This window comes from Canis lupus, chromosome 11 (genome assembly GCF_048164855.1).
Source record: "Canis lupus baileyi chromosome 11, mCanLup2.hap1, whole genome shotgun sequence".
NCBI classification, from domain to species: domain Eukaryota; kingdom Metazoa; phylum Chordata; class Mammalia; order Carnivora; family Canidae; genus Canis; species Canis lupus.
In genome coordinates, this window is record NC_132848.1 from 25,991,474 (window position 1) to 26,005,400 (window position 13,927).

The following is a 13,927-nucleotide window of genomic DNA, read 5'->3' on the forward strand; positions in this document are numbered from 1 at the left end:
CACAGTCAAATGAGCTGGGACTCTTGGTTTTATCTCAGGTTGTGGTCTCAGGGTTGTGGGATCAGGCTCCAAACTCAGTGAGGAATCTTCTTAGGATACTTTCTCCCTCTCCCTCTACGCCTTCAATCTCTCTCTCTCCCTCTCTCTCTCTCTCTCTCTCATAAATAAATAATTTAAAAAAAAAACTTAGGGAACTCTAAAACTCAGTCCAGAACTCTGGAATCTAATCAAAATCTTATAGCAACTAAAAGAATGTTTAATCAAGAAAAATTGAGTTTCAGTAAGAGAGCTTTGTGACACTTTCACTTACTCTGGTACCATCCTCCAATCCCTGACTTGACAAAAGCCTTAAAAATAACCCACATTCCTAATATAAGTGCCAAACACCAAAGGGAGCAGAACACACCTTTTCTCAAAGAATCGTGGTTGTTTTAACTTGTCTGGTGGCTCCCTGAAACACTGGCTCAAAAGTTGTGTGCCTAATTCAGAACTCTCCCAGGACTGAGGTGACTACCCAGAGTACATTTGTCAAAAACAGTATTAGTTGCTGCTGTCTGGGGCAAAGGATGACCTTTAGTGCAAACAAGCAAAACTGAAAAGTTAGAGAGGAAAGCCTGAGGAATGAGATGTTTTGGGGAATAAAGAATTTGAAAAGCTCTGATATATTCATGGGAATCTAGAAAGCCACATGCATATCTGCCCAGGGCTGGGTTCATGCTCAGAAGAAAACTGAGAAGGCCCAAAACTTTTACTTCTGGTTGATAATGAGGCTCTGCTCAAGCAGGAAGTGAAAGCTAAGACAGAGTTGTAAACTGCCTGGCTGGGTGATAAAAACCCATTCCAAACACACAGGCAGACTCGATCGGCAAAGGCTGAGAGATTTGTGGGGGGTTTTTTTGGTTCAGATATATAAAGAAATAGTCAAATCACTAATTGGCTACTAAGTTAACATAAAAGAGACTTCAGTGGCCACACATGACAGAGTACAAACTTTACAATTCAGAAAAGCCACTAAACTAAACAAACAAATAACTACAACAAGCAGCAACAATGTACCCTGAGGAAGAGAGAAAATCTGATTTCCAGAGTTGCCACATTATAACATTCAGAATGTCCAGTTTTCAATTACAATAAAAAATGATGAGGAATGCAAAAACACAAGTATGACCCATATGTTCTTCTGTGAACAGAAGAAATGAAATAAGTAGTAACTGCCCTGAGGAAGTCTATACATTGGGTTAACTAGACAAAGACATTATTTGTTTTTTGTTTTTTGTTTGTTTGTTTGTTTGTTTGTTTAGTGAACTCTACCCACACTGTGGTACTCAAACTCTCAACTTTAAGATCAAAAGTCACATACTCTACTGACTGAAATCAGCCAGGTACCCCACTAAACCAAGACTTTAAATAAACTATTTTAAGTATGTTTAAAGGGTTAAAGGAAACCATGTGCAAATAACCAAAGTAAATAATGAGAACAATGTCTCAAAAAGTAGAGAATATCAATAAAGAAATAGAAATTAGAAAAATGAACTATATAGAAATTCTGAAGGTGGAGACTACAATAAGTAAAATGAAAAACTCAATAGTGGTGGGCTTAATGGCAGATTTCAGCAGACAGAAGAAAGAATCAGTGTTGAAGATAAGTCATTTGAGAATAAGTGTTATTACCCAGGTGACAGAAAGAAAAAATTAAAAATGAACAGAGTCTAACAGACCTGTGGGACAAAAATTAAACTTAAAATCATATGCATAATGAGATTGCCAGAAGGAGAGAAAAGGACTAAAGGGGTACATAAAAATTTCGAAATAATATTGGCCAAAATTTCCAATTTAACAAAAGACATGAATCTACACATCCAAGCTCAACAAACTCCTATAGGATAAACTCAGAGATCTACACCAAAGACACGGTTATAACCAAACTGCTGAAAGCCAAATACAGAGACTCTTGAGAGGAGCCAAAGAAAAGAATCATCATGTACAAGGAATTCTCAATAAGACAAATAGCTGACTTCTCATAAACTATGGCATAGGCAGCCCCGGTGGCGCAGCGGTTTAGCGCTGCCTGCAGCCCGGGGTGTGATCGTGGAGACCGGGAATCGAGTCCCACGTCGGGTTCCCTACATGGAGCTTCTCCATCTGCCTGTGTCTCTGCCTCTCTTCTCTCTCTTCTCTCTCTGTCTCTCCGTCTCTATGAATAAATAAATAAAATCTTTAAAACAAAAAAACAGGGCAGCCCGGGTGGCTCAGTGGTTTAGCACCACCTTCAGCCCAGGGCGTGATCCTGGAGACCCAGGATGGAGTCCCGCCTCGGGCTCCCTGCATGGAGCCTGCTTCTCCCTCTGCCTATGTCTCTGCCTAACTTTCTCTCTGTGTCTCTCATGAATAAATAAATAAAATCTTTAAAAAAATAAATAAAAAATAAAACAAAACAACAACAAAAACTATGGCAGCAGGGATACCTGGGTGGTTTAGTCAGTTAAGCAGCTGCCTTCAGCTCAGATTCTGATCCCAGGGTCCTGGGATCAAGCCCCACATTGGGTTCCCTGCTCAGCATGGAGTCTGGTTGCCCCTCTCCCTTTGCCCTTCCACCAGCTTGTGCTCTCTCTCTCTCAAATAAATAAATAAATCTTAAAAAAAAAAAAAAAAAACTATGGAGGCAGGAGATAGTGAGTTGACACATGCAAAGTGCTAAAAGGGAAAAAATCTGTTAACCAAAAATTCTGTATCTGGCAAAACTACCCTTCAAAAAGTAAGGAGAAATTAAAATATTACCAAGTAAACAAAAACTGAGAATTTATCACTAGTAGGTCTGAACTATAAGAAATGCTAAAGGAAATCCTTCAGCCTGAAATAGACACTAGAGGGGTGCCTGGGTAGCTCAGTCAGTTAAGCATCCAACTTCTTTTTTTTTTAAGATTTTATTTATTTATTCATGAGAGACACAGAGAGAAAGGCAGAGACACAGGCAGAGGGAGAAGCAGGCCCCACTCAGGGAGCATGATGTGGGACTCGATTTTGGGTCTCCAGGATCATGCCCTGGGCTGAAGGTGGTGCTAAATCACTGAGCCACCCAGGCTGCCCAAGCGTCCAACTTTTGATTTTGGCTCAGGATCTCAGGATTGTGAGATGGAGCACCATATCAGTCTCCATGCTGTGTGGAGCCTGCTTGGGATTCTCTCTCTCCCTCTCCTTCTGCCCCTCTCCAACCTCTCTCGCTAAAAAAAGATAAACAGATAAAAATAAATAAAAAGAAATAAAAAGACACAGCTAGTAAGTCAAACCCATACAAAGAAACATGGAACACTGATGAAGATAATATGTGAAAATTAATCAAAATGCTCTTAAACTGTGGGTCAAAAAAGAAATAATAAATAAAATTAGAAAATAGAATTGAATCACTAGGAGCAGCCTGGGTGGCTCAGTGGTTTAGCGCTGCCTTCAGCCCAGGGCATGATCATGGAGACTGGGGATCAAGTCTTACATTGGGCTCCCTGCACGGAGCCTGCTTCTCCCTCTGCCTGTGTCTCTGCCTCTATCTCTGTCTCTCTCATGAATAAATAAAATCTTTTTTAAAAAATTGAATCACTAGAAATTAGAAATTTTGAGATGAATACAAATAAAGACACACATACCAAAACTTCTGAGATGCAACAAAAGTTGTACTTAGGAGGAAAATTTATAGCTTTTAATGTCTACAATTTTTTAAGAGCAAATCAATAATTTTCCACACTAGGAAACTAGAAAAACAAGACCAAACTAAACCCAAAGCTAGTAGAAGGAAGGAAATAATAAAGATTATAATAGACATATGTAAGAATAGAAAAAAGAATCAATAAAACCAAAACTTAATCCTTTGAGATCAGCAAAATTGACCAACTTAGCTAGACCAAGAAAAAAAGAAACCCCCCTCCCAAAAATAAAATAAAATAAAATAAAATAAAATAAAATAAAATAAAATAAAATAAAATAAAATAAGAAAGAAAACCCAAGTTACTAAAATTTGAAATAAAAGTGGGGATGTTTTCACATAATTTATAGAAAAAAAAAGGATTATGAACAATTATATGCCAACAAATTAGATAATCTGTTTGAAACAGATAAATTCTTAGAGACAACCAAAATGAAATAAAGAAAAAAGAAAATCTGAATAGACCTATAACAAGTAGAGATTGAATCAGCAACCAAAAAATTCCAATAAAAAAAGCTCAGGATGAAAAACAAAAAACAAAAAACAAACAAACAAAAAAAAAAAGCTCAGGATGAAAAAAAAAAAGCTCAGAATGTATATTATGTGTTGTTGTTGGTTGTTGGATGGAAGGTTTTGCATATGTCTGTTAGGACCATTTGAGTCCAATAGTGTTGTTCAGTTCCTCTATTGCTTTACAGATTTTCTGTCTGGTTGTACTTCTATCAGAGGTTGTTAGGAGCTGGGTTGAGTGAGGAGTGACTGCTTAATAGGTACAGTTTCTTTTGGGGTGATGAAAATGTTCTGGAATTAGATAATGGTGGTGATTGCATGATATTGTGAATATAGTAAAAGCCACTGAATTGTACATTTTAAAATGGTTAAAATGGAAAATATCATGTTATGTGAATTCTACCTCAGTAAAAAAAAGGGGGGGGGTTTATATATTAAGTGTAAAACCTCAATAAATCAATTAATTAAATTTAAAAGACCGTGAAGAAAGAAGCCCCTGAGCTTGGTAATTCATTAGATCTGGGAAACAAAAAAAGTCATGAGAAATCAAAGGTCATCTTTGCCTCCAAAGAAATAGAGAAGTCAGAAAAAGAAGTTTATTGGGAAGTAGGGACATAAATTTGGCTCTAGACACGTTGAAATATTCAGGAGGTAGTAGTACTGTTTGCAATTTCATTCTGTCACATCCTTAGGTTGGCATCTAATACATGAAGTTTCTCAACCTTGACTGTTTGGATTAGATAATTATTTGTTGTGGTGGTATGTGCTTTGTAGATTGTTTGGAAGCACCCCTTGCCTCTCTCCCCACCAAATACCAGTTGTAGCCCACCCCCACCCCCACCCAAATTGTGAAAAGCAAAAATGTCTCCTGGAGGCAAAATCATCCCAGACTGAGAACCACTGTCCTACAAGGATGGCATATTGACTTCAAAATTTCAGTTAAAATATAGTACAGTGAAATAAAGAATGAATTTTCACCATGCTGGTAGATGTTATAATGCGACAACAAATTTCTAAAAAAGAGGTGAAAACTGCAAATGAAATATCACAGCACCATTTAGCTAAGGATATCAAAACTATTGTCTCCAGCACTAACTAGAACCTCAGCAAAAGTTCAAGCTCCAATAGTGAATCATCTGAATTTGAGTTATTGTCCTTATAATGCATTGAGCTGTAACTGCCAGATACTAAATATGCAAAGATTTTACATACTTTTTATCTATAATTTGTAAGTAGGTTCCTAGCTAAAGAGAAATGGTTCTGACATATGAGCCTTCCAAAGGATGAACAATTTAGGATCTAACTATCTGCTATCTATAAGAGACTCATTTTATTTCTTTTATTATTTTTTATTGAGTATAACTGTATAATTAACATGCAGGGTTGTATTAGTTTCAAGTGTGCAATATGGGATTCAACAATGCTCTTAGGTGTACATGGAACATTCTCCATGATAGGTTTACATGTAAGGTCACAAAACGAGTCTTAACAAATTTAATTTTAAGAAAATTAAAATCATCTGAAGTACTTTTTCTGATCACAGTGAAATGAAACTAGAAATCAATAGCACAAGGAAAACTGGAAAATCCACAAACGTGTAAATGAAACAACACATTTTTATATAACCAATGGGTCAAAGAAAAAGTCTCAAAGGAAATTGGAAAATACCTTGAAACAAATAAAAATGAAAATACAAATGCCAAAACTATGGGATTCAACAAAGCAGTGTTAAAAGTTTCTATCTGTACATGCATTCATAAAAGAGATTTATGATCTCAAGTTAACCTGACTTTACACCTCCAGAAACTAAAGAACAAACTGAACCCAAAGCTAGAAGGAAATAAAGATTAGAGCTGACACAAAACAAAAGAGAAAATACAAAAGTAATAGGAGAAAAAAAAAAAAAAACCTGTGAAACTAAGTGGTTTGTTTGTTTGTTTTTAAGATCAGTGAAACGGAAAACCCTTGGCTAGGTTAACTAATTAAGAAAAGAGAGATGACTCAAATTACCAAAATCAGAAATGAAAGGAAGGACATTACAATGGATGCCACAGAAATAAAAAGAATTACAAGATAATACTAATACACATGAATAATTGTATGCCAGCATACTGGATAATCTAGAAGAAATGGATAAATTCCTAGGAGCTAATTCATGAATAAAAAGAAAATCTAAACAAACCAATAGTAAGTAAAAAGATTGCATCAGTAACCAAGAACTTCCCAGCTAAGAAAAGCCCAGGACCAGAGGGCTTCACTGGACAAATCACCAAATACTGAAAGAACACTTAGCACTAATCCTCTCAAAAATCTGCCCCAAAACAGAAGAGGGAACACTTCCAAGGTCATTCTCTGAGGCCAGCATTACCCTGATGTCAAAGCTAGAACACAAGAAAACTACAGACTAACATCTCTGAAAAACATTGATGCAAAAATCCTCAACAAAATGCTAGCAAACTGGCAGCAGTTGAGCGTCTGCCTTCCGCCCAGGGCGTGATCCTGGAGACCTGGGATCAAGTCCCACGTCGGGTGGATCCCTGCATGGAGCCTGCTTCTCCCTCTGCCTATGTCTCTGCCTCTCTCTGTCTCTCATGAATAAATAAATAAAATCTTAATTTAAAAAATGCTAGCAAACTGAATAGTATATTAAAAGGATTGGGATCCCTGGGTGGCGCAGCGGTTTGGCGCCTGCCTTTGGCCCAGGGCCGGATCCGGGAGACCCTGGATCGATTCCCACGTCGGGCTCCCGGTGCATGGAGCCTGCTTCTCCCTCTGCCTGTGTCTCTGCCTCTCTCTCTCTCTCTCTGTGACTATCATAAATAAATAAAAATTTAAAAAAAATTTTTTTAAATAAAAGGATTATACACATGACCAAGTGGTATTTATTCCTGGAACATATGATGGTTCAACATATGAATATCAATCAATGTAATAAAAACAGAACTGCCATATGATCCAGCAATCTCACTTCTAGGTGTATATCCAAAGGAAATTAAAATAGGATATCAAAGAGATACCTGCACTCCTATGTTCACTGCAGCATTACTCACAATACCCAAGATATAGACATAAACTACGTGTCGGTCAATGAATGAATGGATAAAGGTGTGGTATTTATATATGTATCATTCAATCATGAGAAAGGAAATCCTGTCACATGCTAAAACATGAATGAACCTTGAGAATATTGTGCTAAATGAAATAAATCCGGAGAAAGATAAATACTATGTGATCTCATTTAGGTATATATGTAGAACCTTAAGGGAAAAAAAGTCAAATGCATTGAAGCAAAAAGTAAAATGGTGATTACCAGGGGCTCAGGGAATGGGGGAATTGGGGAGATGTTAGTCATAGGGTACAAACTTGTAGTTATGTAGAATGAATAAGTTTAGAGATCCAATATATTATAGGCATGATGACTACACTTAATGAGTGTATTGAAAAAAAATGAGTGTATTGAACACTGGAGATATGCCAAGAGAGTAGATTTCAGGCACATGCATCACACTAAAAAATGGTTAACTATGTGAGGAGATTATATGTTAATTAGCTTGGTTATAGAAATCATTTTACTACCTATATGTATATCACATCATCATGTTGTATACTTTAAATATATATATAATTTCTATTTTTAAAAAAATTAATATGGTATATTTCCTTTGTGTTTCTTTTACCACATACAAACACAATATCATTAACAGCTTAGTAAAAATAGGGAAAATTTACAAAGCAAATTTATCAAAGACAAATAGCCAACAACCTTGGGAAAAAAATAAATTTTTTTTAAAGATTCAATTATTCAGACTGGCAGAGATAGCGACGTTTAACACCAGGTGTTGTCAAGGGTGTGATGAAATGGGCACTGTGAGTATTGAGAACACAATGATATAATTCTATAGGGTGATTTCGCAAAAAATATATTTCTTTTTTAAAATATATATTTCTATATGCATTTGTAGAATATAAAATATTTTGACATAATTTTTGTATTTTTTAAAAATACATTTTAATCTTTAAAAAAGTCTATGTCTATTTAAAAAATAAAAAGTCTATGTCCTCTGATCCCACAATTACACTTTCAGGAACATATCCCCAAGAAACATTTCGACAGGTAGGCAAAGATAAGTTTTCAAAAGTGTTCACTGAAGCAATATTTATAGCAATGACAAATTATACCCTGAACATCCCAGACAAGGGCTTGAACAAACATTCATGCACACTGGAATACAAGTCATTGATTAATAATGATGTAGATATTGATACTGGAGAGCATTCCCAATACATTGGTAAGTGAGGAAAACAAATTACAAAGCAATCTCGGGTTGGGGGATGTTGCATATATATCCATGGAGGAAAGTGCAGAGAGATACATACCAAAATGTAAAAAAAGCACTGGGTGTTGGAATCTGGGGTAATTAAAATTTTTTTTTCTAATTTTTCTACAACAAACATATAGTACTATCTGCACAATTTTAGAATATTGGTCAAAAAAAGAAAACTCAAGTGTCTTCCCTATTTACCAGTAGAGTCCTATCTGTACAATTATGACTTCTCAGCTGGGATTTAAAAAAAACAAAAACTCTCCACAGAACAATGTGATAAATTTCTTAAATGTGTATCCTGAGTAGGCAAGAGAGATCAGAATACAACCAAGCTTCTCCTTCTCAACCTATTTCTTCAAAGTTGTTTCTATCAACACCATAGAACCCCAAACAATCCCATCAAAAAATGGGCAGAGGAACGGAATAGACATTTTTACAAAAAAGACATACAGATGGCCAACAGACACATGAAAAATGCTCAACATCACTCATCATCAGCAAAATGCAAATCAAAACTGCAATGAGATATCACCTCACACCTGTCAGAATGGCTAAAATAAAAAAGATAAGAAGTAAGTGTTGGAGAGAATGTAGAGAAAAAAGAGTCTTTGCACACTGTTTATGGGAATGTAAATTGGTGCCGACACTGTGAAAAATAGTATGGAGTTTTCTCAAAATATTAAAAATAGTACCATATGATCCAGTGATTCAACTACTGGATATTTACTTAAAAAAAATGAAAACACAGATTTGAAAGTATATATGCACCCCTATGCTTACTGCAGCATTATTTACAATAGCCATGATAGAAAATTAGATAAGGAAGATGTGATACACACACACACACACACACACACACACACACACACACATACTGAAACCCACAGGAATATTATGCAGCCATAAAAAGGATGGGATCTTGCTATTTGCAACAACACGGATAGACCCAGAAAGTATTACACTAAGTGGAATAAATCAAACTGAGAAAGACGAATTCCATATAATTTCAGTCATACAAGGCATCTAAAAAACAAAACAAATAAACACACCAAGAGCAGAATAAACACAGAGAACAAACTGATGGTTGCCAGAGGGAAGGGTTGGGAGCTTGGGGAAGGGGAGTGGGAGATCCAAGCTTCCAGTTTGCGACTCAATAAGTCACAGGAACAAAAAGCACAGCCTAGGGAACACAGTCAATACTACTGTAATTGTAGACAGATGGTGACTACACTTATGGGGAGCACAGCATAACTTACACAGCTGTCCAATCACTATGTTGTACGCCTGAAACCAATGTAATAATTGTATCAATAATGCTCAAGCAAAAAAATTAATAAAATAGGAATAAAGAATTATTATAGTTTTTAAAGATTGTATTCATTTGTTCATGAGAGACACACGGAGAGAGAGGCAAAGACACAGGCAGAGGGAGAAGCAGGCTCCTCTCAGGGAGCCCGATGTGGGACTGGATCCCGAAAGTCGGGGATCACGCCCTGAGCCGAAGACAGATGCTCAACCACTGAGGCACCCAGCCGTCCCATTATTGTAGTTTCTATACAAGAAAGAGCACTGACAAGGCAGGTCTTCTCTGATAAGTCCAATCCCCAACCAAATCTCTCCCACATGCACTGGCCATATGATTTTTAAGCCACCTACTTCTGTGTTTCAGTTTCCCACCTGAGAAATAAGGGAAATACTACTGATCCTCATTGTAGATAGAGCAGTGATGTGTATACAGCTCTGACAAAGGTGTTTGGCGATGATTACACATTCAAGAGCACATAATGGACCCCATCAAGATAACTCAAAAGGACCAGGGCGCCTGAGTGGCTCGGCGGGGGAGCGTCTGCCTTCGGCTCAGGTGGTGATCCCGCCCGGTCCTGGGATCGAGTCCCATATCGGGCTCCCCACGAGGAGCCTGCTTCTCCCTGTCTATGTCTCCGCCTCTCTCTCTCTGTGTGTCTCTCATGAGTAAATAAATAAAATCTTAAAAAAAAAAAAAAAGCAACTCAAAGGACCATAAAATCAGTGTTTCTGTCATAATTTTTAAAAACATCCTCCATGCCCTGCCTCCAACATACACACAGACAGACACACACACACACACACACACACACCCGAGGCTGAGCGAGAAGATGCCCAAACCCCAAATCAGAAGTGGCTTCAGGGCCCAGAGCCACCTGTACACAGGTCACAGCGCTCCAGGCCAGGGAGCCGCGCTCAGAGCGGAGGACAATCCTCTCCTACTACAAGGGAAGACGTACAGCCTCCGCCGCCCGCCGGAATCTGTCAAGAACATGTTCTGGGGGAGGAAGCAAAGGAAACAGATCTGGACATCAGCACTCGGTACTGTCTGGGCGGATCCTCCCGACGAACGCGCAGTCTCCCCGGGGCACAGAGCACCGGGTGTCGGAGCCAAACAGCCAGCGAGCGACCCGACAGCAAAGGAAACCGAGGGCCGCGCGGAGCAGACGGGAGCCCACGGAAGACCTGCTGGGGGCGGGGGCGGGGGCGGGGGCGGGGGGGCGCGGAGGAGCGGCGGGGAGGCGAGGTGCGAGGCGGGCCGGGGAGCAAGCGGCGGCCCCCGCGGAGCCCGCGCACCCCGAGCGCCCTCCTCCCTGGGGCGTCTGCTCCCCATCTGTACCTTAAAAGTAGGAGCAGTCACTCCCCTCTCCCCGTCGGGGCGAAGAGAAACGGGGCTCCTGGGGGTTCTGAGGGCGAGGCGACGCCCCCACAGAGCGGGACCTTCCACTGCGCCGCACTCCCGCCTCTTCCGCCTCGGCGTCCCCGGGGAGGGGCGCACCCACCGCCCGCCTCCCTCACCCCTCCCCGGCCGCCGGCCGTCACCCCAACGGCAGCCAGCCAGCCGCACGCGACCCGGCGGGGCGGCGCGACACCTCACTCCTGCCAGTGAGCGCCCGCCCTTTTACCTGAGCCTCCGCCACCTCTGAGCCGCTAACCCGCGGCCCGGCCTCGCGCGCCCCGATGGCGGGGGCGGGGCTCCGCCTGCGACGCCCGGGAGAGGCGGGAAAGGCCCTGATTGGCTGAGAGTTTGCAAGCCGCCAGCCCCCCGCCGGCCTCCCCCACCCGGGTCTGACCGCACCCCTCCCCGCCCCCGGCTCCCCCGCAGGCACCTTTCGCCAAAAGGGATGATGGCCCCGTGGCGATTCTCGGTGTGACTCTGATTCACCGCCATCTTTCTCCAGGCCCCCTCCTGCCGCCCCTCAGATGGGAAGGGGCGGGGCCTGCGCTAGGCCAGGGGGCGGGGCTTTGAAGGGGAGGGCGGAGATTATGGCGCAAGGACGAGGGTGGGGGTGAGGAGCCAGGGGGCTGGTCACCGGAGGGGCAGCGGCCAGAGAACCAGGCAGTGTCCGCGTGGAGGTGCCCGCTGCGGGGGCAGGGAGCGGGCCCCGGGAATTGGCCCCGTCCCCAGAGCGCGGAGGGGTGAGTGGCCGGTGAGTGGCTCCTGGGTTCACACCTGCGTCGTAGCCCAGACATGGTGGCTCGGCTGCCCGCTGGAGTGGACTTAGAAGGAGGATTTTCCTGCATCCCTCCGCTGAGTCGGGTCAGGAGGCTAATGCCCTTTGGAGAAAGGGCCCAAAAAGATTTCTCGCTTCTCCTAGGGCGAGCAGAACTGTTCCCCACCAGAAAAAGCCTGGAATCTGAGCTGGTTTCTTGTGAAACAGCATTCAGGAAAGGGTGCATGACCTGGGTCAGGGGGAGCGGCTCCAAGATAGAGCCTATGTCAACCATCCTACCTGCCCTGCCTCCGCCAAACGGTGATTGTGAGGGTCCGATGGGTTACATTATACTGGAATTGCTTTGAAAACTAAAATGCTGTACATATTCTTGTTTCATTTAGACTTCACAAAAGAGCGCCAAAGGGCTTCAAGCAGAGGGATGGTAACGTCTTCTGGATTACCGGATTTCATCCAGTTTAAAATGCTATCAGTTGTGAGATACATCATTTTTAAATGTACCACTAATAAAAAGAAAAGTTGCCAAATAAAGACATTTCATCAGTTATAAGCTGATTTTTTAAAAAATAATCTGTACACCCAACATGGGGCTTGAACTCATGACCTAGGAATCAAGAGTCTCATGCTCTACCAACTGACCCAGCCCGGCGCCTCAAGCTGATTTTTTTTTTTTGATACAAGACTATTGGAACAAATGAAACACAATAGGAATGATGTGAAGCGGTAGAGCAAGCATTGAGATAGAGTCCTCGTCTTGCACTGGTAAACTAAGTGTGCAACTTTGGGCAAGACAACTAACTATGCTCTCTGGACTTCAGTTTCCACATCTATATGAAAGAATAGGACTAAAAAACTGTTTTCTTGGGGTCCCTGGGTGGCGCAGCGGTTTGGCGCCTGCCTTTGGCCCAGGGCGCGATCCTGGAGACCCGGGATCGAATCCCACGTCGGGCTCCCGGTGCATGGAGCCTGCTTCTCCCTCTGCCTGTGTCTCTGCCTCTCTCTCTCTCTGTGACCATCATAAATAAATAAAAATTTTAAAAAAACTGTTTTCTCTTAGCTGTGATATTTTAAGTTTGCAAAACTATCGCTTAAATCTTACCACATCCCTCTATCTTGGTGTGGCATTGCCACTCTGGCTCTGGTCCACATCATTTTACCTGAGTGACTCTTCACCATTCTTTTTTTTTTTTTTTCTAAGATTTATTTATTTATTTACCATAGACAGAGAGAGAGAGGCAGAGACACAGGAGAAGGGAGAAGCAGGCTCCATGCCAGGAGCCCGACGTGGGACTCGATCCTGGGACTCCAGGATCGCGCCCTGGGCCAAAGGCAGGCGCTAAACCGCTGAGCCACCCAGGGATCCCCTCACCATTCTTCAATACCTTCCATTCACCCTACTGAAAACTGAGGTCCCAAACACAACCGCTTATGGTCATTACATTCAAATTCAGAAAGAGAGAAAGTGGTGTTATTTGCTGGCTACAGAAGAGATTAGGAACCTCAAAGAGCAGAAGTTTAAGTTTGAAAGAGAAAAGAGACAAGCTAGTGCTTTAAATTTAAATTCTTAACTCTTAAAATATTCACTATGCCATAGGCAAGTCTCTAGGCAAAATAGGCCCACTCCATCCACAGAGTTGGGTTTTATGCCTTCTGGAGAAAGGAGGGAAAAGCTAGGAAATTAAATGAAAATAAACCTTGTTTTCATTGAAGGAGACAGGCCGTGCAGAGCATAGCATCCCTCAATGTCTAGCATGATAGCTCCATCACTCATTCTGAATACTAACCCCATGGAATAATGACTGAAGTCCAACCTCAAGCCAACTGAAAACAAATATCTCACAAAATGTTTTCCATCTATAATTTCAGTGGCTACTTCTTACTAAGATGGTCCCTGTCTCACCCCCCCACCCATGATGTAA

The 13,927-nt window shown here is 41.4% G+C and overlaps 1 protein-coding gene across 7 annotated transcripts in view; it reads right to left on the reverse strand.

Moving 5' to 3' along the window:
* WBP2NL (WBP2 N-terminal like) overlaps positions 1 to 11,823 on the reverse strand; it is a 34,860-nt gene extending 23,037 nt beyond the window's left edge. For 5 of the 7 annotated variants that reach the window (XM_072843713.1, XM_072843711.1, XM_072843710.1 and 2 more), the window contains exon 1: positions 11,664 to 11,822. In XM_072843713.1, the coding sequence (XP_072699814.1) occupies positions 11,664 to 11,725 (62 nt within the window). In that variant the 5' untranslated portion in view covers positions 11,726 to 11,822. Of the gene's footprint in view, positions 1 to 10,793; positions 10,844 to 11,663 lie in introns of those variants that run through there. The other 2 variants (XM_072843709.1, XM_072843708.1) reach the window with 2 other exon arrangements.
* Between the last annotated feature and the right edge of the window lie 2,104 nt (positions 11,824 to 13,927).